Source organism: Oncorhynchus nerka, linkage group LG24 (genome assembly GCF_034236695.1).
Source record: "Oncorhynchus nerka isolate Pitt River linkage group LG24, Oner_Uvic_2.0, whole genome shotgun sequence".
NCBI lineage: Eukaryota > Metazoa > Chordata > Actinopteri > Salmoniformes > Salmonidae > Oncorhynchus > Oncorhynchus nerka.
In genome coordinates this window covers 94,118,125-94,140,317 of record NC_088419.1, presented here as the reverse complement: position 1 = coordinate 94,140,317, position 22,193 = coordinate 94,118,125, and the positions used below count along the sequence as shown (strand labels likewise).

Below are 22,193 nucleotides of genomic sequence, written 5' to 3'. Positions count from 1 at the left end.
CAACCAGACAGGAGGAACTGTAGGGGAAGTCAACCAGACTGGAGGAACTGTAGGGGAAGTCAACCAGACTGGAGGAACTGTAGGGGAAGTCAACCAGACTGGAGGAACTGTAGGGGAAGTCAACCAGACAGTAGACAGGAGGAACTGTAGGGGAAGTCAACCAGACTGGAGGAACTGTAGGGGAAGTCAACCAGACAGTAGAGAGGAGGAACTGTAGGGGAAGTCAACCAGACAGTAGACAGGAGGAACTGTAGGGGAAGTCAACCAGACAGGAGGAACTGTAGGGGAAGTCAGCCAGACAGGAGGAACTGTAGGGGAAGTCAACCAGACAGGAGGAACTGTAGGGGAAGTCAACCAGACAGTAGACAGGAGGAACTGTAGGGGAAGTCAACCAGACAGGGGGAACTGTAGGGGAAGTCAACCAGACAGTAGACAGGAGGAACTGTAGGGGAAGTCAACCAGACTGGAGGAACTGTAGGGGAAGTCAACCAGACTGGAGGAACTGTAGGGGAAGTCAACCAGACAGTAGACAGGAGGAACTGTAGGGGAAGTCAACCAGACTGGAGGAACTGTAGGGAAGTCAACCAGACTGGAGGAACTGTAGGGGAAGTCAACCAGACAGTAGACAGGAGGAACTGTAGGGGAAGTCAACCAGACTGGAGGAACTGTAGGGGAAGTCAACCAGACAGTAGAGAGGAGGAACTGTAGGGGAAGTCAACCAGACAGTAGACAGGAGGAACTGTAGGGGAAGTCAACCAGACAGGAGGAACTGTAGGGGAAGTCAGCCAGACAGGAGGAACTGTAGGGGAAGTCAACCAGACAGGAGGAACTGTAGGGGAAGTCAACCAGACAGTAGACAGGAGGAACTGTAGGGGAAGTCAACCAGACAGTAGACAGGAGGAACTGTAGGGGAAGTCAACCAGACAGGAGGAACTGTAGGGGAAGTCAACCAGACAGGAGGAACTGTAGGGGAAGTCAACCAGACAGTAGAGAGCCAAGCCTGTGGAAAATCCCTGAAACAACCTCTTTTTAAATCCCATTTTGTAAATCCGTCTGTCACCGTTTAAAATCAGGTTACTTTCTTTAAACTGAACTCAGTTGATAAGAGAAGCAATACATTGGGCTATTCACCCAGTCTACACTGTTATCTCCATCTCAATTGCAAAGTTGGAGATAGGTGTTTTGTATTTCTGATTTACAATATATCATCTTGACCACCAAGTTATATAAAAATAAATTATATAAATTGAGCTCAAGATTAGTTTCAGAGACTCTCATTGGCCCAGGCATACAGACAGTGACCAACCCGGTTTCTGGGATCTGATAACAGAGCATATAGAGAGGGGTGGGGCTGGCAGACTGGGTGGTTCCTCCCCCTCCAGGAGAAAGGAGGCGGCCAATCCGGCGGCGGACAGGGCGTGGCCTGACAGAGAGTCCACCAGCGCCCCATTGAACACCTCTGGGACCAGGTAGCGAATCAGCTCCAGGGTCTTCTCCAGGTCGGGGGGAGTGGCATCGTCTGCTGCTTCACAGTCACAGTGTACAGTAATACGTCCCCAACAACATGACATTACATAGAGTTTCAGAACACCAGTAGCCAAGGTAGCAGTCTATTGAGCTCTCATTCTACTCCTTGTCATGTTTTACATGAAGCTCAGTGACAAGGAGTGGAAGAATGTTACCTCAAAAAAGACTTGATTTCACCAGGCTAGTACACCAGCAAAAACAGAACACCAGTATGAAGGCAATTTAACAGACATGAGGTGTAGGCAGTAACTGTACACAGGCCGTACAATGGCATGATAGATACACATTGTGTACAGAACGCAGCCTCACGTTTAACACACTATATAACAACATTCATATCCTGATGTAGACAGAGGTGTAATTGTTCACTAGAAAGGCACGAAAGAGTAACAAGATGATGCTGCTTACCTGGTTTGGACAGGGGCATGACTGGAGGGAACTGCCTTCTGTTGGGACGCAGGGGGCTGGAGAGAGAGAGAGAGAGAGAGACAGAGAGATACAGAGAGAGAGAGAGACACAGAGAGAGAGAGAGACACAGAGAGAGAGAGAGACACAGAGAGAGAGAGACACAGAGAGAGATATAGATAGATAGATAGATAGATAGATAGATAGATAGATAGATAGATAGTCAACCAGTAAGTCCTAGAATACTATATTCAGTACAAGTACATTAAGTCCTAAAAGAGTATGTTACTACCGTATGAAAAGAATAAGTGCATTACAAAAAGGAGAATGAAGATTTGTCCTTCCGGTAACGTGTGTTACCTGATGAGGTCCTTGCAGACAGGCTGTTTCTGGTAGTGACCAAACACCTCAAACACCACAGGCTGGGTCTTGACGTAGTCCACAAAGGATTTGGTGACCTCTACAGCAATCTGTTGAACCAATTAAAGACATACTAGCTACCACAGCATATCAAACCACCTTAACACGCTTGTGTTTATTTGTATTTTTTAGTGGGTAGATCAGATTTAATATTGCAGATAGACTGTGGCTTCTATCAATGGGATTGTCTGCATCATTTCAACTCCCCCAAATATATTTTTGTATATATATATATATTTCCCTTTGTTATTTTCCCTAAACACTACCACCCCTCCCCAAATTGAAGTAAACTAGCAGACAACAACACTTAGGCTTCTACTTCCAGCTTATACATAATATATACATTTTAAGGACACAGTATATTTTACGTTAGTTATCTTGTTATAATTAGTCCCACCCTCCGCTCTGCCCCTCCCAACACTATCCAGTTTTGATTTCAGTTTGCCTTACATTTTTCCACTGTGCTCTTCTGAACCTTCCTATTTTTGTAGTTTATACAGATTGTAAATTAAAGATACAAATGTTTTGCTAAGAGTACTATATTATTTTTATTGACTATGACTTATCTGCAGAGTTAGCTCCAGGTAATTGTTGCAATTCTTCAGCCATTCATGGACCTGCGACAAAAACTACATCTGGACAAGTTAGTTTATAATATAATAATAATATATTTATTATATAATATTTGTTTATTAGTTTATAATATAATAATAATATAATTATTATATAATATTAGTTCATTAGTTTATAATATAATAATAATATATTTATTATATAATATTAGTTTATTAGTTTATAATGTAATACTAATATAATTATTATATAATATTTGTTTATTAGTTTATAATGTAATAATTATATAATATGTGTTTATTAGTTTATAATATAATAATAATATAATTATTATATAATAGTAGTGTTTATTAGTTTATAATATAATAATAATATAATTATTATATAATAGCAGTGTATTAGTTTATAATATAATAATAATATAATTATTATTTAATATTTGTTTTATTTGTGCTGTCTTTTCTGGTGGATTAATCTGATATTGCAACTAACTTTCTTTTGCTTGTTTTAAAAATAGAGATATTTTGGAGTGAAAGTGAGAGGTTGTAATCTGAAAAAAGGGGAAAAGGCCATTCTTGAACACGGGGTGAGACATTCTTACTAATCTGTATGAGAACCCGTTCGGATTTAAGTATACCTTTTGTATGACTGATGCCTTTAGTGAGAGGTCTAATGCTTTAATCTTGAATCATTTCACCCCTCCAAATTCATATTCATTACATAAATAGGCCCGTTTAATTTTGTCTGGCTTACCGTTCCAAATCAAATGTAAACTGTTTTTCTCACATCATCTTAAAAACAGGTCATTAGGTGTAGACTAGACCATATGCAAATAGGTAACCTTGGATACGACTAAAGAGTTAATCAGGATGGTTTTTCCACAAATAGACACGTATTTTCCATCCCAAGGAAGCAAGATCTTATCTCTTTTTTTTACTAACTTTCTAATACAATGTATTGTCATTTCTTTCTTTCGGGATATGAATTCAGACTTGTGCCAGAGATAGAGCTGGGTCCCGATGAAGACTGAGGATGACTAAGGCTCAGTCAAGGGGCCATTTGGTTAAAACCTGCAGCTGGCGGGAGATGTGAGAGAAGGTGAAGGTGAAGGCTTCCTCTGTGCTCTCTGGACGGTAAAAGGGGGTATTTATTCCCTTTGTCCTTGTCGTCTGTCGTGGACGTGTTGGTGCATCACTGCTCTATACAATCAATCAATCAAATGTATTGATTAAGCCCTTTTTACATCAGTAAAGTGCTTTACATTAAACAGTAAGCAGGAAGAAATACTGTATATCTATTGATATGAAAAGCAACAAACTGCACACAAAGTGCCTAAAAAACATATTTAAAACCTCTTCAGGCTATGGTACCATTGGATAGAAAAACACTTTGAATTTGGTAGAAATGTTAAAATAATGTATGAGACTATAACACAATAGATATGGTAGGAGAAAATCCCAGATTGCAATTCATATGGCTTCCACTAGATGTCAACATTCTGAGTTCAAGGTTTCAGGCTTGTTTCTTCCAAAACGAGGAAGAATAATGAGTTTTAGTACTGGGACTCAAGAGTTGGAAATCAGTCTGTGCACGCAAGGATTTTACCTATCACAACGACACTACATGTAGCTGGGACCCTTCGGATTGCAAAGCAGAGGAAGATTTTCAAAAAGTAAGTGAATATTTAATCGCTATTTGTGAATTTATGAAACCTGTGCTGGTTAAAAAATATTTTGATGTGGGGCGCCCTCCTCAAACAACCGCATGGCATGCTTAATGGTGTAAATCAATGCAGTTAGATTAACAAGAATGTAAGCTTTTAACCGATATAAGACCCTTGTAAATGTGAAATATCCGTAATGTTATGGTTATTTATTTAAATTGCACGCCCTCCAATTTCACCCGGAAGTTGTCGACAGGTGTCCCTGATGGGACGCCTAGCCCTCAAGAAACGATGTAAACTGACTTAAAATGACATGGTTAACAGTATTTTTTTTGCATATAATAACAAGACCTTGTACTCAGGATGTGATACACACTGAGTGTACATAAAAATGAAGAACACCTTCCTAATATCGAGTTGCAATCCCCCCACTTTTTCCCTCTGAACAGCCTCAATACTATCAACATACAGCTGGCTGGTTATACACTGCACTGGCAGGATAGAACAGCGGCGTCTAGTAAGACAAGTGGACTATGTGTTTTTTGTAAATAACAGCTGGTGTACAATATCTAACCCAATATCTAACCCTCGCCCGAGGTAGAGTATCTCATGATAAGCTATAGACCACACTATCTAAATAGAGAGTTTTCATCTGTATTCTTCGTAGCTGTTTACATAACACCACAGTCAGAGGCATTAAGGCAGCATTATATGAGCTGCATTCCTCCATAAGCAAACAAGAAAACGTTCACCCAGAGGTGGCGCTCCTAGTGGCCGGGGACTTTAATGCAGGGAAACTTAAAATCAGTTTTACCTTAAATGTGCAACCAGAGGGGAAAAAAACGAATTTAACCTTCACTGCACACACAGAGACGCATACAAAGCTCTCCCTCGCTCTCCATTTGGCAAATCTGACCATAATTCTATCATCCTGACTCCTGCTTACAAGCAAAAATTAAAGTGGGAAGTATCAGTGACTCGGTCAGATGACGCAGATGCTAAGCTACAGGACTGCATTGCTAGCAAAGACTGAAATATGTTCTGGGATTCCTCCAATGGCATTGAGGAGTACACCACATCAGTCTGGTTTCATCAATAAGTGCATCGATAACGTCGTCCCTACAGTGACCGTACGTACATACCCCAACCAGAAGCCATGGATTACAGGCAACATCCTCACTGAGCTAAAGGCAAGAGCTGCCGCTTTTAGGGAGGGGGACTTTAACCCGGGAGCTTATAAGAAATCCCGCTATGCCCTCAGACGAACCATCAAACAGGCAAAGCGTCAATGCAGGACTCCTTCTACACCGGCTCTGATGCTCGTCGGATGTGGCAGGGCTTGCAAACCATTACACACTACAAAGGGAAGCACAGCCGAGAGCTGCCCAGTGACAAGAGCCTACCAGATGAGCTAAACTACTTCTATGCTCGCTTCGAGGCAAATAACACTGAAACATGCATGAGAGCACCAGCTGTTCCGGATACTGTGTGATTACGCTCTCCGCAGCCGATGTGAGTAAGACGTTTAAACAGGTCAACATTCACAAGGCAGCAGACGGATTACCAGGACGTGTACTGCGAGCATGTTCTGACCAACTGGCAAGTGTCTTCACTGACATTTTCAAACTCTCCCTGTCCGAGTCTGTAATACCAACATGTTTTAAGCAAACCACCATAGTGCCTGTGCCCGAGAACACTAAGGTAACCTGTCTAAATGACTATCGACCCGTAGCACTCACGTCTGGACCTGTGAAGTGCTTTGACAGGTTGGTCATGGCTCACATCAACACCATTATCCCAGAAAGCCTAGACCCACCCCAATTTGCCTACCGCCCCAATAGATCCACAGATGATGCAATCTCTATTCCACTCCACACTGCCGTTTCCCACCTGGACAAAAGGAACACCTATGTGAGGATGCTGTTCAATGACTATAGCTCAGCGTTCAACACCATAGTGCCCTCAGAGCTCATCACTAAGCTAAAGACCCTGGGACTAAACACGTCCCTCTGCAACTGGATCCTGGACTTCCTGACGGTCCGCCCCCAGGTGGTAAGCGTAGGTAACAACACGTCTTCCACGCTGATCCTCAACACAGGGACCCCTCAGGGGTGCGTGCTCAGACCCCTCCTGTTCTCCCTGTTCATTCGTGACTGCACGGCCAGGCATGACTTGTGCCGATGACACAACAGTGGTAGGCCTGTTCACCGACAAAGACGAGACAGCCTATAGGGAGGAGGCCAGAGACCTGGCTGTGTGGTGCCAGGACAACAACATCTCCCTCAACGTGATCAAGACAAAGGAGATGATTTTGGACTACAGGAAAAGGAGGACAGAGCACGCCCCCATTCTCATCGACGCGGCTGCAGTGGAGCAGGTTGAGAGCTTCAAGTTCCTTGGTGTCCACATCACCAATAAACTAACATGGTCCAAGCACACCAAGACAGTTGTGAAGAGGGCACAACAAAACCTATTCACCCTCGGGAGACTGAAAAGATTTGGCATGGGTCATCAGATCCTCAAAACGTTCTACAGCTGCACCATCGACAGCTTCCTGACTGGTTGCATCATTGCCTGGTATGGTAAATTCTTGGCCTCCGACCGCAAGGCAGTACAGAGGGTAGTGCGAACTGCCCAGTACTTTACTGGGGACAAGCTTCCTGCCATCCAGGACCTCTATACCAGGCGGTGTCAGAGAAAGTCCCTATAAATTGTCAAAGACTTCAGCCACCCCAGTCATAGACTGTTCTCTCTGGTACCGCACGGCAGGCGGTACCGGAGCGCCAAGTATAGGTCATAGAGGCTTCTATAAACAGCTTCTTCTCCCAAGCCATAAGACTCCTGAACACCTAATCAAATGGCTACCCTATCCACAGGGATTCTGGCCCATGTTGACTCCAATGCTTCAATGATGCCCCAATGATGTCCTTTGGGTGGTGGACCATTCTTGATACACACAGGAAACTGTTGAGCGTGAAAAACCCAGCAGCGTTGCAGTTCGCCTGCCACTGACTACCATACTCCGTTGATAGACACTTCAATATTTTGTCCTGCCCATTCACCCTCTGAATGGCACACACACAATCCATGTCTCAACTGTCTCACGGCTTAAAAATCCTTCTTTAACCTGTCTCCTCCCTTCCTCTACACTGATGGAAGTGGATTTAACAATCGATCCTAGCTTTCACCTGGATTCCCATGGTCAGTCTATGTCATGGAAAGTGCAGGTGTTCATACATTTTTGGCCCCTCAGTGTACTACCCTCACTTGTCCAAGGAAAAGTATGTTTTTGTCTTCACGTGGATGTTGAAATATGTTATGAGAGTATAGAAAATACCCCTCCTTTGGAGAAATGATTGATTCATGGGCTGCTCAGATCACAGAACAATGTCAGCGTTGAATGGGCCGATGAATCGACCATTGGAACCTTTTCCTCAACTGAGCCAGCTCTGCTGACAAGAGGCCTCACGTCTTCCTGGTTCCAGGACTATAAACTAAACATGTGAACAGCACTCCTTGTGTTCGGACGGCAACCAGAAATACGGTTGCTGTCAATTTATGAACAAAATCAATTCAAGGACACCCCGCGAGGGGACCCTTGCAAAAATTCTACTTGGACTACTGAAATCCTTCTTTTTTTAAATCTGAAAACTATTCGCGGCCCTCTAATCCCCATTACCTGTGTGTGACTCTGATTCTGTAGCCTATCATATTAGCACATACTTTTCATTAATCATTCAACTGCTTACGTTTTGTACGTGGTAGAAGCCCAGAGGAGGACCTCGCCCTGTGTTCTTCAGAGGCTCTGTGGAAAAGGCCTCATCGTGGCGGTGGATGAAACTATAGACGGTCAGAAAGAGTGAGGGCCTCGTTAGCTATCACTCCGTCTGTTACAATGTCTGATAGACATAAAGATCTGATAGACCTTAATGAAGAAGCAGAAGAAGAGCAGAAGAAGAGGCAGAAGCAGAAGAAGAAGAACAACAACAACTTACTTGAACTGGCAGAAGATGTCAGCGTACTCTGCTGAGATGCTGAAGGCCTGGAGGACCGTCACTCTGAAGGTGAGGATGTTACCTATCCTCAGGTGTTCCAGGGTTCCGTCCAGAGCTCCTCCCTCCAGGTTGGTCTTCGGGGGGCTCTCCAAGTCATCTGGACCGGCTACAAGGGGTTAAAACAGACATAGAAGACATAGAAGAGACATTGAATGGAGTTATGCTTCCTGTGTTTTTCATTATGGCACACTGAGCTATTTCTCTCTTCACCAACACTACATCCTTACTTAAAACAACACAGTATAACGTCAGGCAGTTGCCTCACACTGGCACACTGATAAACACACTACCTACCTGTACATAAATACAATTAGCATTATGTAGATATGAACACAGACCAAACACACTTACAGTGCCTTCAGAAGGTATTCACCTGCCTTGACTTTTTCCACATTTTGTTGTGTTACGGCCTGAATTTAAAATGGATAACATTTAGATGTTGTGTCACTGGCCTACACACAATACCCCGTAATGTCAAAGTGGAATTATGGTTTTAGAAATGTTTACAAATGAATGAAAAATGTAACGCTGAAATGTCTTGAATCAATACGTCACGCATACCACCGAAGGTGGCTCCCCTTCCTGTTCGGGTGGTGCTCGGTGGTCGTCGTCTACTAGCTGCCACCGAAGGTGGCTCCCCTTCCTGTTCGGGTGGCGCTCGGCGGTCATCGTCTACTAGCTGCCACCGAAGGTGGCTCCCCTTCCTTTTCGGGTGGCGCTCGGCAGTCGTCGTCTACTAGCTGCCACTGAAGGTGGCTCCCCTTCCTGTTCGGGTGGCGCTCGGCGGTCGTCGTCTACTAGCTGCCACCGAAGGTGGCTCCCCTTCCTATTCGGGTGGCGCTCGGCGGTCGTCGTCTACTAGCTGCCAGCAAAGGTGGCTCCCCTTCCTGTTTGGGTGGCTCGGCAGTCGTTGTCTACTAGCTGCCACTGAAGGTGGCTCCCCTTCCTGTTCGGGTGGCGCTCGCGGTCGTCATCTACTAGCTGCCACCGAAGGTGGCTCCCTTCCTGTTCGGGTGGCGCTCGGCGGTCGTGCCCGTCTACTAGCTGCCACCGAAGGTGGCTCCCTTCCTGCTCGGGTGGCTCCCCTTCCTGTTCGGGTGGCGCTCGGCGGTCGTCGTCTACTAGCTGCCACCGAAGGTGGCTCCCCTTCCTGTTCGGGTGGCGCTCGGCGGTCGTCGGCTACTAGCTGCCACCGAAGGTGGCTCCCCTTCCTGTTCGGATGAAGCTCGGCGGTCGTCGTCTACTAGCTGCCACCGAAGGTGGCTCCCCTTCCTGTTCGGGTGGCGCTCGGAGGTCATCGTCGCCGGTCTACTAGCTGCCACCGAAGGTGGCTCCCCTTCCTGCTCGGGTGGTGCTCGGCGGTCGTCGGCTACTAGCTGCCACTGAAGGTGGCTCCCCTTCCTGTTCGGGTGGCGCTCGGCGGTCGTCATCTACTAGCTGCCACCGAAGGTTGCTCCCTTCCTTTCGGGTGGCGCTCGGCGGTCGTCGTCTACTAGCTGCCACCGAAGGTGGCTCCCTTCCTGTTCGGGTGGCGCTCGGCGGTCGTCGTCTACTAGCTGCCACCGAAGGTGGTTCCCCTTCCTGTTCGGGTGGCGCTCGGCAGTCGTCGTCTACTAGCTGCCACCGAAGGTGGCTCCCCTTCCTGTTCGGGTGGCGCTCGGCGGTCGTCTTCTACTAGCTGCCACCGAAGGTGGCTCCCCTTCCTGTTCGGGTGGCGCTCGGCGGTCGTCGTTGCCGGTCTACTAGCTGCCACCGAAGGTGGCTCCCCTTCCTGCTCGGGTGGCTCCCCTTCCTGTTCGGGTGGCGCTCGGCGGTCGTCGGCTACTAGCTGCCACCGAAGGTGGCTCCCCTTCCTGTTCGGGTGAAGCTCGGCGGTCGTCGTCTACTAGCTGCCACCGAAGGTGGCTCCCCTTCCTGTTCGGGTGGCGCTCGGCGGTCGTCGTCGCCGGTCTACTAGCTGCCACCGAAGGTGGCTCCCCTTCCTGGTCGGGTGGCTCCCCTTCCTGCTCGGGTGGCGCTCGGCGGTCGTCGGCTACTAGCTGCCACCAAAGGTGGCTCCCCTTCCTGTTCGGGTGGCACTCGGCGGTCGTCGTCTACTAGCTGCCACCGAAGCTATCTCCCCTTCCTGTTCGGGTGGCGCTCGGCGGTCGTCGTCTACTAGCTGCCACCGAAGGTGGCTCCCCTTCCTGTTCGGGTGGAGCTCGGCGGTCGTCGTCGCCGGTCTACTAGCTGCCACCGAAGGTGGCTCCCCTTCCTGTACGGGTGGCGCTCGGCCTCGTCTACTAGCTGCCACCGAAGGTGGCTCCCCTTCCTGCTCGGGTGGCTCCCCTTCCTGCTCGGGTGGCGCTAGGCGGTCGTCGGCTACTAGCTGCCACCGAAGGTAGCTCCCCTTCCTGTTCGGGTGGCGCTCGGCGGTCGTCGTCGCCGGTCTACTAGCTGCCACCGAAGGTGGCTCCCCTTCCTGCTCGGGTGGCTCCCCTTCCTGCTCGGGTGGCGCTCGGCGGTCGTCGGCTACTAGCTGCCACCGAAGGTGGCTCCCCTTCCTGTTCGGGTGGCGCTCGACGGTCGTCGTCGCCGGTCTACTAGCTGCCACCGAAGGTGGCTCCCCTTCCTGTTCGGGTGGCGCTCTGCGGTCATCGTCGCCGGTCTACTAGCTGCCACCGAAGGTGGCTCCCCTTCCTGCTCGGGTGGCTCCCCTTCCTGCTCGGGTGGCGCTCGGCGGTCGTCGCTACTAGCTGCCACCGAAGGTGGCTCCCCTTCCTGTTCGGGTGGCGCTCGACGGTCGTCGTCGCCGGTCTACTAGCTGCCACCGAAGGTGGCTCCCCTTCCTGTTCGGGTGGCGCTCGGCGGTCGTCGTCTACTAGCTGCCACCGAAGGTGGCTCCCCTTCCTTTTCGGGTGGCGCTCGGCAGTCGTCGTCTACTAGCTGCCACTGAAGGTGGCTCCCCTTCCTGTTCGGGTGGCGCTCGGCGGTCGTCGTCTACTAGCTGCCACCGAAGGTGGCTCCCCTTCCTATTCGGGTGGCGCTCGGCGGTCGTCGTCTACTAGCTGCCACCGAAGGTGGCTCCCCTTCCTGTTCGGGTGGCGCTCGGCAGTCGTCGTCTACTAGCTGCCACTGAAGGTGGCTCCCCTTCCTGTTCGGGTGGCGCTCGGCGGTCTGGCCCCTTCCCGGGTGGCGCTCGGCGGTGGCGTCTACTAGCTGCCAGCAAAGGTGGCTCCCCTTCCTGTTCGGGTGGCGCTCGGCAGTCGTTGTCTACTAGCTGCCACTGAAGGTGGCTCCCCTTCCTGTTCGGGTGGCGCTCGGCGGTCGTCATCTACTAGCTGCCACCGAAGGTGGCTCCCCTTCCTGTTCGGGTGGCGCTCGGCGGTCGTCGTTGCCGGTCTACTAGCTGCCACCGAAGGTGGCTCCCCTTCCTGCTCGGGTGGCTCCCCTTCCTGCTCGGGTGGTGCTCGGCGGTCGTCGGCTACTAGCTGCCACCGAAGGTGGCTCCCCTTCCTGTTCGGGTGGCGCTCGGCGGTCGTCGGCTACTAGCTGCCACCGAAGGTGGCTCCCCTTCCTGTTCGGATGAAGCTCGGCGGTCGTCGTCTACTAGCTGCCACCGAAGGTGGCTCCCCTTCCTGTTCGGGTGGCGCTCGGAGGTCATCGTCGCCGGTCTACTAGCTGCCACCGAAGGTGGCTCCCCTTCCTGCTCGGGTGGTGCTCGGCGGTCGTCGGCTACTAGCTGCCACTGAAGGTGGCTCCCCTTCCTGTTCGGGTGGCGCTCGGCGGTCGTCATCTACTAGCTGCCACCTGCTCCCCTTCCTTTTCGGGTGGCGCTCGGCGGCTCGCCTACTAGCTGCCACCGAAGGTGGCTCCCCTTCCTGTTCGGGTGGCGCTCGGCGGTCGTCGTCTACTAGCTGCCACCGAAGGTGGCTCCCCTTCCTATTCGGGTGGCGCTCGGCAGTCGTCGTCTACTAGCTGCCACCGAAGGTGGCTCCCCTTCCTGCTCGGGTGGCGCTCGGCGGTCGTCGTCTACTAGCTGCCACCGAAGGTGGCTCCCCTTCCTGTTCGGGTGGCGCTCGGCGGTCGTCGTCGCCGGTCTACTAGCTGCCACCGAAGGTGGCTCCCCTTCCTGCTCAGGTGGCTCCCCTTCCTGCTCGGGTGGCGCTCGGCGGTCGTCGGCTACTAGCTGCCACCGAAGGTGGCTCCCCTTCCTGTTCGGGTGAAGCTCGGCGGTCGTCGTCTACTAGCTGCCACCGAAGGTGGCTCCCCTTCCTGTTCGGGTGGCGCTCGGCGGTCGTCGTCGCCGGTCTACTAGCTGCCACCGAAGGTGGCTCCCCTTCCTGGTCGGGTGGCTCCCCTTCCTGCTCGGGTGGCGCTCGGCGGTCGTCGGCTACTAGCTGCCACCAAAGGTGGCTCCCCTTCCTGTTCGGGTGGCACTCGGCGGTCGTCGTCTACTAGCTGCCACCGAAGCTATCTCCCCTTCCTGTTCGGGTGGCGCTCGGCGGTCGTCGTCTACTAGCTGCCACCGAAGGTGGCTCCCCTTCCTGTTCGGGTGGAGCTCGGCGGTCGTCGTCGCCGGTCTACTAGCTGCCACCGAAGGTGGCTCCCCTTCCTGTTCGGGTGGCGCTCGGCAGTCGTCGTCTACTAGCTGCCACCGAAGGTGGCTCCCCTTCCTGCTCGGGTGGCTCCCCTTCCTGCTCGGTGGCGCTAGGCGGTCGTCGGCTACTAGCTGCCACCGAAGGTAGCTCCCCTTCCTGTTCGGGTGGCGCTCGGCGGTCGTCGTCGCCGGTCTACTAGCTGCCACCGAAGGTGGCTCCCCTTCCTGCTCGGGTGGCTCCCCTTCCTGCTCGGGTGGCGCTCGGCGGTCGTCGGCTACTAGCTGCCACCGAAGGTGGCTCCCCTTCCTGTTCGGGTGGCGCTCGGCGGTCGCCGTCTACTAGCTGCCACCGAAGGTGGCTCCCCTTCCTGTTCGGGTGGCGCTCTGCGGTCATCGTCGCCGGTCTACTAGCTGCCACCGAAGGTGGCTCCCCTTCCCTCGGGTTCCTGCTCGGGTGGCGCTAGGCGGTCGTCGGCTACTAGCTGCCACCGAAGGTAGCTCCCTTCCTGTACGGGTGGAGCTCGGCGGTCATCGCCGCGGTCTACTAGCTGCCACTGAAGGTGGCTCCCCTTCCTGTTCGGGTGGCGCTCGGCGGTCGTGGTCTACTAGCTGCCACCAAAGGTGGCTACCCTTCCTGTTCGGGTGGCGCTCGGCGGTCGTCGTCGCCGGTCTACCAGCTGCCACCGAAGGTGGCTCCCCTTCCTGTTCGGGTGGCACTCGGCGGTCGTGGTCTACTAGCTGCCACCGAAGGTGGCTCCCCTTCCTGTTTGGGTGGCGCTCGGCGGTCATCGTCTACTAGCTGCCACCGAAGGTGGCTCCCCTTCCTTTTCGGGTGGCGCTCGGCGGTCGTCGTCTACTAGCTGCCACCGAAGGTGGCTCTCCTTCCTGTTCGGGTGGCGCTCGGCGGTCGTCGTCTACTAGCTGCCACCGAAGGTGGCTCCCCTTCCTGTTCGGGTGGCGCTCGGCGGTCGTCGTCGCCGGTCTACTAGCTGCCACCAAAGGTGGCTCCCCTTCCTGTTCGGGTGGCGCTCGGCGGTCGTCGTTGCCGGTCTACTAGCTGCCACCGAAGGTGGCTCCCCTTCCTGCTCGGGTGGCTCCCCTTCCTGCTCGGGTGGTGCTCGGCGGTCGTCGGCTACTAGCTGCCACCGAAGGTGGCTCCCCTTCCTGTTCGGGTGGCGCTCGGCGGTCGTCGGCTACTAGCTGCCACCGAAGGTGGCTCCCCTTCCTGTTCGGATGAAGCTCGGCGGTCGTCGTCTACTAGCTGCCACCGAAGGTGGCTCCCCTTCCTGTTCGGGTGGCGCTCGGCGGTCATCGTCGCCGGTCTACTAGCTGCCACCGAAGGTGGCTCCCCTTCCTGCTCGGGTGGTGCTCGGCGGTCGCCGGCTACTAGCTGCCACTGAAGGTGGCTCCCCTTCCTGTTCGGGTGGCGCTCGGCGGTCGCCATCTACTAGCTGCCACCGAAGGTTGCTCCCCTTCCTTTTCGGGTGGCGCTGTCGTCTACTAGCTGCCACCGGTGGCTCCCCTTCCTGTTCGGGTGGCGCTCGGCGGTCGTCGTCTACTAGCTGCCACCGAAGGTGGCTCCCTTCCTGTTCGGGTGGCAGTCTACTAGCTGCCACCGAAGGTGGCTCCCCTTCCTGCTCGGGTGGCTCACCGGTCGTCGTCTACTAGCTGCCACCGAAGGTGGCTCCCTTCCTGTTCGGGTGGCGCTCGGCGGTCGTCGTCGCCGGTCTACTAGCTGCCACCGAAGGTGGCTCCCCTTCCTGCTCAGGTGGCTCCCCTTCCTGCTCCTCGGGTGGCGCTCGGCGGTCGTCGGCTACTAGCTGCCACCGAAGGTGGCTCCCCTTCCTGTTCGGGTGGCGCTCGGCGGTCGTCGTCGCCGGTCTACTAGCTGCCACCGAAGGTGGCTCCCCTTCCTGGTCGGGTGGCTCCCCTTCCTGCTCGGGTGGCGCTCGGCGGTCGTCGGACACTACTAGCTGCCACCAAAGGTGGCTCCCCTTCCTGTTCGGGTGGCACTCGGCGGTCGTCGTCTACTAGCTGCCACCGCCACAGCTATCTCCCCTTCCTGTTCGGGTGGCGCTCGGCGGTCGTAGTCTACTAGCTGCCACCGAAGGTGGCTCCCTTCCTGTTCGGGTGGAGCTCGGCGGTCGTCGTCGCCGGTCTACTAGCTGCCACCGAAGGTGGCTCCCCTTCCTGTTCGGGTGGCGCTCGGCAGTCGTAAAACTAGCCTGGCGTCTACTAGCTGCCACCGAAGGTGGCTCCCTTCCTGCTCGGGTGGCTCCCTTCCTGCTCGGGTGGCGCTAGGCGGTCGCCGGCTACTAGCTGCCACCGAAGGTAGCTCCCCTTCCTGTTTGGTGGCGCTCGGCGGTCATCGTCGCCGGTCTACTAGCTGCCACCGAAGGTGGCTCCCCTTCCTGATCGGGTGGCTCCCCTTCCTGCTCGGGTGGCGCTCGGCGGTCGTCGGCTACTAGCTGCCACCGAAGGTGGCTCCCTTCCTGTTCGGGTGGCGCTCGGCGGTCGTGACGACGCCGGTCTACTAGCTGCCACCGAAGGTGGCTCCCTTCCTGTTCGGTGGCGCTCTGCGGTCATCGTCGCCGGTCTACTAGCTGCCACCGAAGGTGGCTCCCCTTCCTGCTCGGGTGGCTCCCCTGCCTGCTCGGGTGGCGCTAGGCGGTCGTCGGCTACTAGCTGCCACCGAAGGTAGCTCCCCTTCCTGTACGGGTGGAGCTCGGCGGTCGTCGTCGCCGGTCTACTAGCTGCCACTGAAGGTGGCTCCCCTTCCTGTTCGGGTGGCGCTCGGCGGTCGTGGTCTACTAGCTGCCACCAAAGGTGGCTACCCTTCCTGTTCGGGTGGCGCTCGGCGGTCGTCGTCGCCGGTCTACCAGCTGCCACCGAAGGTGGCTCCCCTTCCTGTTCGGGTGGCGCTCGGCGGTCGTGGTCTACTAGCTGCCACCGAAGGTGGCTCCCCTTCCTGTTTGGGTGGCGCTCGGCGGTCATCGTCTACTAGCTGCCACCGAAGGTGGCTCCCCTTCCTTTTCGGGTGGCGCTCGGCGGTTCCTGTCGTCTACTAGCTGCCACCCAGGTGGCTCGGCCTTCCTGTTCAGGGTGGCGCTCGGCGGTCGTCGTCTACTAGCTGCCACCGAAGGTGGCTCCCCTTCCTGTTCGGGTGGCGCTCGGCGGTCGTCGTCGCCGGTCTACTAGCTGCCACCAAAGGTGGCTCCCCTTCCTGTTCAGGTGGCGCTCTGCGGTCGTCGTCTACTAGCTGCCACCGATCCCCTTTTCCTTTTCGTTTGGTTTTGTCTAATTGTTTTCACCTGTTCCTTGTTGGGGTTTTGGGATGGGTGTTATTTAAGTTCGTTTAGCCCCTGGTGTTTGTGCTTGTTGTTATTGTTACATTTGTGGTGTATCGTTGTCTTTTGGGTTTTCGCTGTCCGGGTTTTTGTAACTAAGGTTTTGGGATTGTTTGCACCTCTGTTTAGGGCTTCACCCAAGTTTGGACCTGTTACTTTGTAGAGGACATTAAAGGGTTTTTTCCCCCATTTACTTTTGCTCTCTGCGTCTGACTCCACACCCATCACTCACCCACCGTTAAACAATAAGTATTCAATCCCTGTGTTATATTATGCCTAAAAGAGTTCAGGAGTAGAAATGGATAACAAATCACATAATAAGTTGCATGGACTCTGTGTGCAATAATAATGTTTAACATGGTATTTAACATGGTAAGATCCCTCAGTCGAGCAGTGAAATTAAAAAAACAGAATTCAACCACAAAGAACAGGGAGGTTTTGCAATGAAAAAGCAGACATTGAATATCCCTTCGAGCATGGTGGCGTTTTTAAATACACTTTGGATGGTGTATTAATACACCCTGTATTATGTATTCCAAAGCATGCATCCTGTTTGGAATGAGGCAATAAAAAGTAAAACTGCAAAAAAATGTTGCAAAGAAATTTACTTTATGTCTTGGATGCAAAGCGTTATGTTTGGGGCAAATCCAACACATCACATCACTGAGTATCACTCTTCATATTTTCAAGCACTGTGGTGGCTGCATCATGTTATGGGTATGCTTGTCATCGGTAACGACTAGGGAGTATTTTAGGAGAAAAATAAAAGAAGAAAGCGAAACACAGGCAAAATCTGAGAGGAAAACGTGGTTCAGTCTGTTTTCCAACAAACGTTGGGAGATAAATTCCCCTTTCGGCAGGACAATAACCTAAAAGACAAGGCCAAATATACACTGGAGATGCTTACATCTCTTTGAGACTTACCTGGAAAGGCACACAACTGAAATCCCTGCTAACAGTGATCCTAACATGTATTGACTCAAGGGTGTGAATACTTATGTAAATGAGATATTTCTGTATTTAAGTTTCAATAAATGTTCAATAATTTAGAAAAACATGTTTTCACTTTGTCATTATGGGGCATTGTGTGTAGATAGGTGAGATAAAAATAAATATAATCCATTTTGAGTTGTGGTAACACAATAAAGTGTGGAATAAATCAAGAGGTATGATACTTCCTGAAGGCTTTCTGAAGGCCACACCCACATAAACAGACCACACCCACATAAACAGACCACACCCACGACAGACCACAGCCTCACAGAAAGACGACAGCCTCACAGACAGACTCCTCTATAGAGTTCTCTATAGCTAATCTCGAATGCAGAACAGTTTGACGAGACACCACAGTTTGACGAGACACCACAGAGGCTGAGCAGACACCACAGAGACTGAGAAGACTACACAGAGACTGAGGAGACTACACAGAGACTGAGGAGACTACACAGAGACTGAGGAGACTACACAGAGACTGAGGAGACTACACAGAGACTGAGGAGACCACACAGAGACTGAGGAGAAACCACAGAGACTGAGGAGACCACACAGAGACTGAGGAGAAACCACAGAGACTGAGGAGACTCCACAGAGGCTGAGGAGACACCACAGAGGCTGAGGAGACACCACAGAGGCTGAGGAGAAACCACAGAGGCTGAGGAGACACCACAGAGGCTGAGGAGACACCACAGAGACTGAGGAGACACCACAGAGGCTGAGGACACACCACAGAGGTTGAGGAGACACCACAGAGACTGAGGAGAGACTGAGGAGAGAGAGACTGAGGAGACACCACAGAGACTGAGGATACTACACAGAGGCTGAGGAGAAACCACAGAGGCTGAGGAGACACCACAGAGACTGAGGAGAAACCGCAGAGGCTGAGGAGACTACACAGAGGCTGAGGAGAGACTGAGGAGAGAGAGACTGAGGAGACACCACAGAGGCTGAGGAGACACCACAGAGACTGAGGAGAAACCACAGAGACTGAGGAGAAACCACAGAGACTGAGGAGACACCACAGAGGAGACACCACAGAGGAGACACCACAGAGGAGACACCACAGAGGAGACACCACAGCTAGTGGTGGGTACCCGTACATGTATTGTTGTTGACTTCATCGGCTGAGGGTCCCGTCTCTGAGTTCTGTCCCTCCCCCTCCACGAAACGCAGCTCCTCCTGGGACGCCCCAGTACGGGACAGACCGGCGGGGCACGACTCAGCCTGGAACTGACCACAAGGGACAGCATAGTTAGCAAAGCTGGAAGAGAAGCTAGCAAACCTAGGAGGTAGTCACTAACTAGCTAGAAGACGGCATACAGTTAGCAGAGATAGAGGGAGTGGCCTAGCCACTGACATTACAGCTAGAAGACGTAGCCTGGAACTGACCACAAGGGACAGCATACAGTAAGTAAAGCTAAGGGAGGTTACAAGGTCTGTGTAAAACTAGGGAAGGTACATACAATGATTTATATATACACTAGATGGCTGACAGGGGGCGCTGTTTTGAAGTCATCTGCGCCTCCATCTTCGCACTGCCCCAATTAGTCGACTGGTCGATTGCTTGGTTGTTAGGCTGTTGGTCGACCGAGATTATAGTAACCTTCACCTGTCAGTGGCAACAGCTTTCAAAGGCTCATCATTTGTACAAATACAGAAGATAACCCACTTCATTACACTTCATTACATTTGATTTCCTGACTGTGAGAAACAATTTATGTAAACTGTTATCTGTTGCTTAATTTCAACTTCTTAGTTGCATATAATGTCCAGGGTATAACCCAGCCTGGTGGAACCATGAATGGACAGAGACCTGGCACTCTGACAGACAGGCTTGATACTGATGTCTCTGAATGGACAGAGACCTGGCACTCTGACAGACAGGCTTGATACTGATGTCTCTGAATGGACAGAGACCTGGCACTCTGACAGACAGGCTTGATACTGATGTCTCTGAATGGACAGAGACCTGACACTCTGACAGACAGATACGGATGTCTCTGAATGGAGAGAGACCTGGCACTCTGATTTAAAATGTTACTAGACACGTTTCCTTATGTTCTCTTTTTTAACATTGAATAGAATTGTATCAGTCTATCCTCAACACGGGGGCCCCTCAGGGGTGCGTGCTTAGTCCCCTCCTGTACTCCCTGTTCACACAAGACTGCGCGTCCAGGCACGACTCCAACACTATCATTAAGTTTGATGACGACACAACAGTGGTAGGCTTGATCATCGACAACGATGAGACAGCCTATAGGAAGGAGGTCAAGGACATGGCTGTGTGGTGCCAGGACAACAACCTCTCCCTCAATGTGAGCAAGACAAAGGAGCTGATCGTGGACTACAGGAAAAGGAGGGTCGAACAGAACCCCATTAACATCGACGGGGCTGTAATGGACTATCATACTCCAAACACACCAAGACAGTCGTGAAGAGGGCATGAAAACACCTTTTCCCCCCCTCACGAGACCGAAAAGATTTGGCGTGGGTCCCCCAGATCCTCAAAAAGTTTTACAGCTGCACCATCGAGAGCATCCTGACCGGTTGCATCACCGTCTGTTATGGCAACTGCTTGGCATCTGACCGTAAGGCGCTACAGAGGGTAGTAAATAAATCAATAACCAATAAATCACTGGGACCTTTCTGCCATCCAGGACCTATATACCAGTCATCCAGGACCTATATACCAGTCATTCAGGACCTATATACCAGTCATCCAGGACCTATATACCAGTCATCCAGTATCTATATACCAGTCATCCAGGACCTATATACCAGTCATCCAGGACCTATATACCAGTCATCCAGGACCTATATACCAGTCATCCAGGACCTATATACCAGTCATCCAGGACCTATATACCAGTCATCCAGGACCTATGTGACAGTCATCCAGGACCTATGTAACAGTCATCCAGGACCTATATACCAGTCATCCAGGACCTATGTAACCAGTCATCCAGGACCTATATACCAGTCATCCAGGACCTATATACCAGTCATCCAGGACCTATATACCAGCCATCCAGGACCTATATACCAGTCATCCAGGACCTATATACCAGTCATCCAGGACCTATATACCAGTCATCCAGGACCTATATACCAGTCATCCAGGACCTATATACCAGTCATCCAGGACCTATATACCAGTCATCCAGGACCTATATACCAGCCATCCAGGACCTATATACCAGTCATCCAGGACCTATATACCAGTCATCCAGGACCTATATACCAGTCATCCAGGACCTATGTACCAGTCATCCAGGACCTATATACCAGTCATCCAGGACCTATATACCAGCCATCCAGGACCTATATACCAGCCATCCAGGACCTATATACCAGTCATCCAGGACCTATATACCAGTCATCCAGGACCTATATACCAGCCATCCAGGACCTATATACCAGTCATCCAGGACCTATATACCAGTCATCCAGGACCTATATACCAGTCATCCAGGACCTATATACCAGTCATCCAGAATGACCACCCGGACTATTTACACTAACCCCCCCATTGTTTTTACACTGCTGCTACTCGCTGTGTATTATCGATGCATAGTCTTAATTAACCTCTTAAGTCGACCCTCTACTTTTTCGAACATTCTGTTAAAAATCGCGCAACATTTCAGCGCCCTGCTACTCAGGCCAGGAATATAGTATATGCATATGATTAGTATGTGTGGATAGAAAACACTCAGACGTTTATAAAACTGGTTAAATCACGGCTGTGACTATAACAGAATGTGCGTTTCATCGAAAAGTGCAGGAAAATCTGATCACTGAAAATGGAAAAATATATCCATCCGCCACTTCAACCCATTGTTATAGGCGATCGACATTAAATGGGGCTGAGGTTGCAGTACCTACAGCTTCCACACGATGTCTAGAGTCTTGTCATTTGCTTCGGCTTTGATTCTTGGTCAAACTGACACAAGGGAACCGATTCCCTCCGGTCTCCGAACGGATGTTTTGGTTGAGATTTCTCCTGACATTTTTTCCAGACGGACACCTATAGAATATACATCGCCTCCTGATGAATTTTATCGCTTATTAACGTGCACTAATACCTAAAGTTGCATTACAAAAGTATTTCGAAGTGTTTTGTGAAAGTTTATCGTCGACTTTTTTAATTAAAAAAATGACGTTACGTTATGAAGCTATTTTTTTTTCGTTTATCACACAGTCTTCATAGATCGATATCTAGGCTATATATGGACCGATTTAATTAAAAAAAAGACCCAATAGTGATTATGGGACATCTAGGAGTGCCAACAAAGAAGATGGTCAAAGGTAATGAATGTTTTATATTTTATTGTGCGGTTTGTGTAGCGCCGAATATGCTAATTATTTTGTTTACGTCCCCTGCGGGTCTTTTGGGGTGTTACATGCTATCAGATAATAGCTTCTCATGCTTTCGCCGAAAAGCATTTTAAAAATCTGACTTGTTGCCTGGATTCACAACGAGTGTAGCTTTAATTCAATACCCTGCATGTGTATTTTAATGAACGTTTGAGTTTTAACTAATACTATTAGCATTTAGCGTAGCGCATTTGCATTTCCAGAGCTCTAGATGGGACGCCTGCGTGCCAGGTAGGAGCAAGAGGTTCACTTTA

The 22,193-nt window shown here is 51.3% G+C and overlaps 1 protein-coding gene across 1 annotated transcript in view; it reads right to left on the bottom strand.

Annotated features, from left to right (window-relative positions):
• kif1aa (kinesin family member 1Aa) overlaps positions 1-22,193 on the bottom strand; it is a 219,331-nt gene that overhangs the window by 59,288 nt on the left and 137,850 nt on the right. The window contains 6 exon segments of the mRNA XM_065009343.1: positions 1,307-1,522; positions 1,936-1,991; positions 2,293-2,402; positions 8,338-8,428; positions 8,584-8,749; positions 18,666-18,795. Of these exon segments, the coding sequence (XP_064865415.1) occupies positions 1,307-1,522; positions 1,936-1,991; positions 2,293-2,402; positions 8,338-8,428; positions 8,584-8,749; positions 18,666-18,795 (769 nt within the window).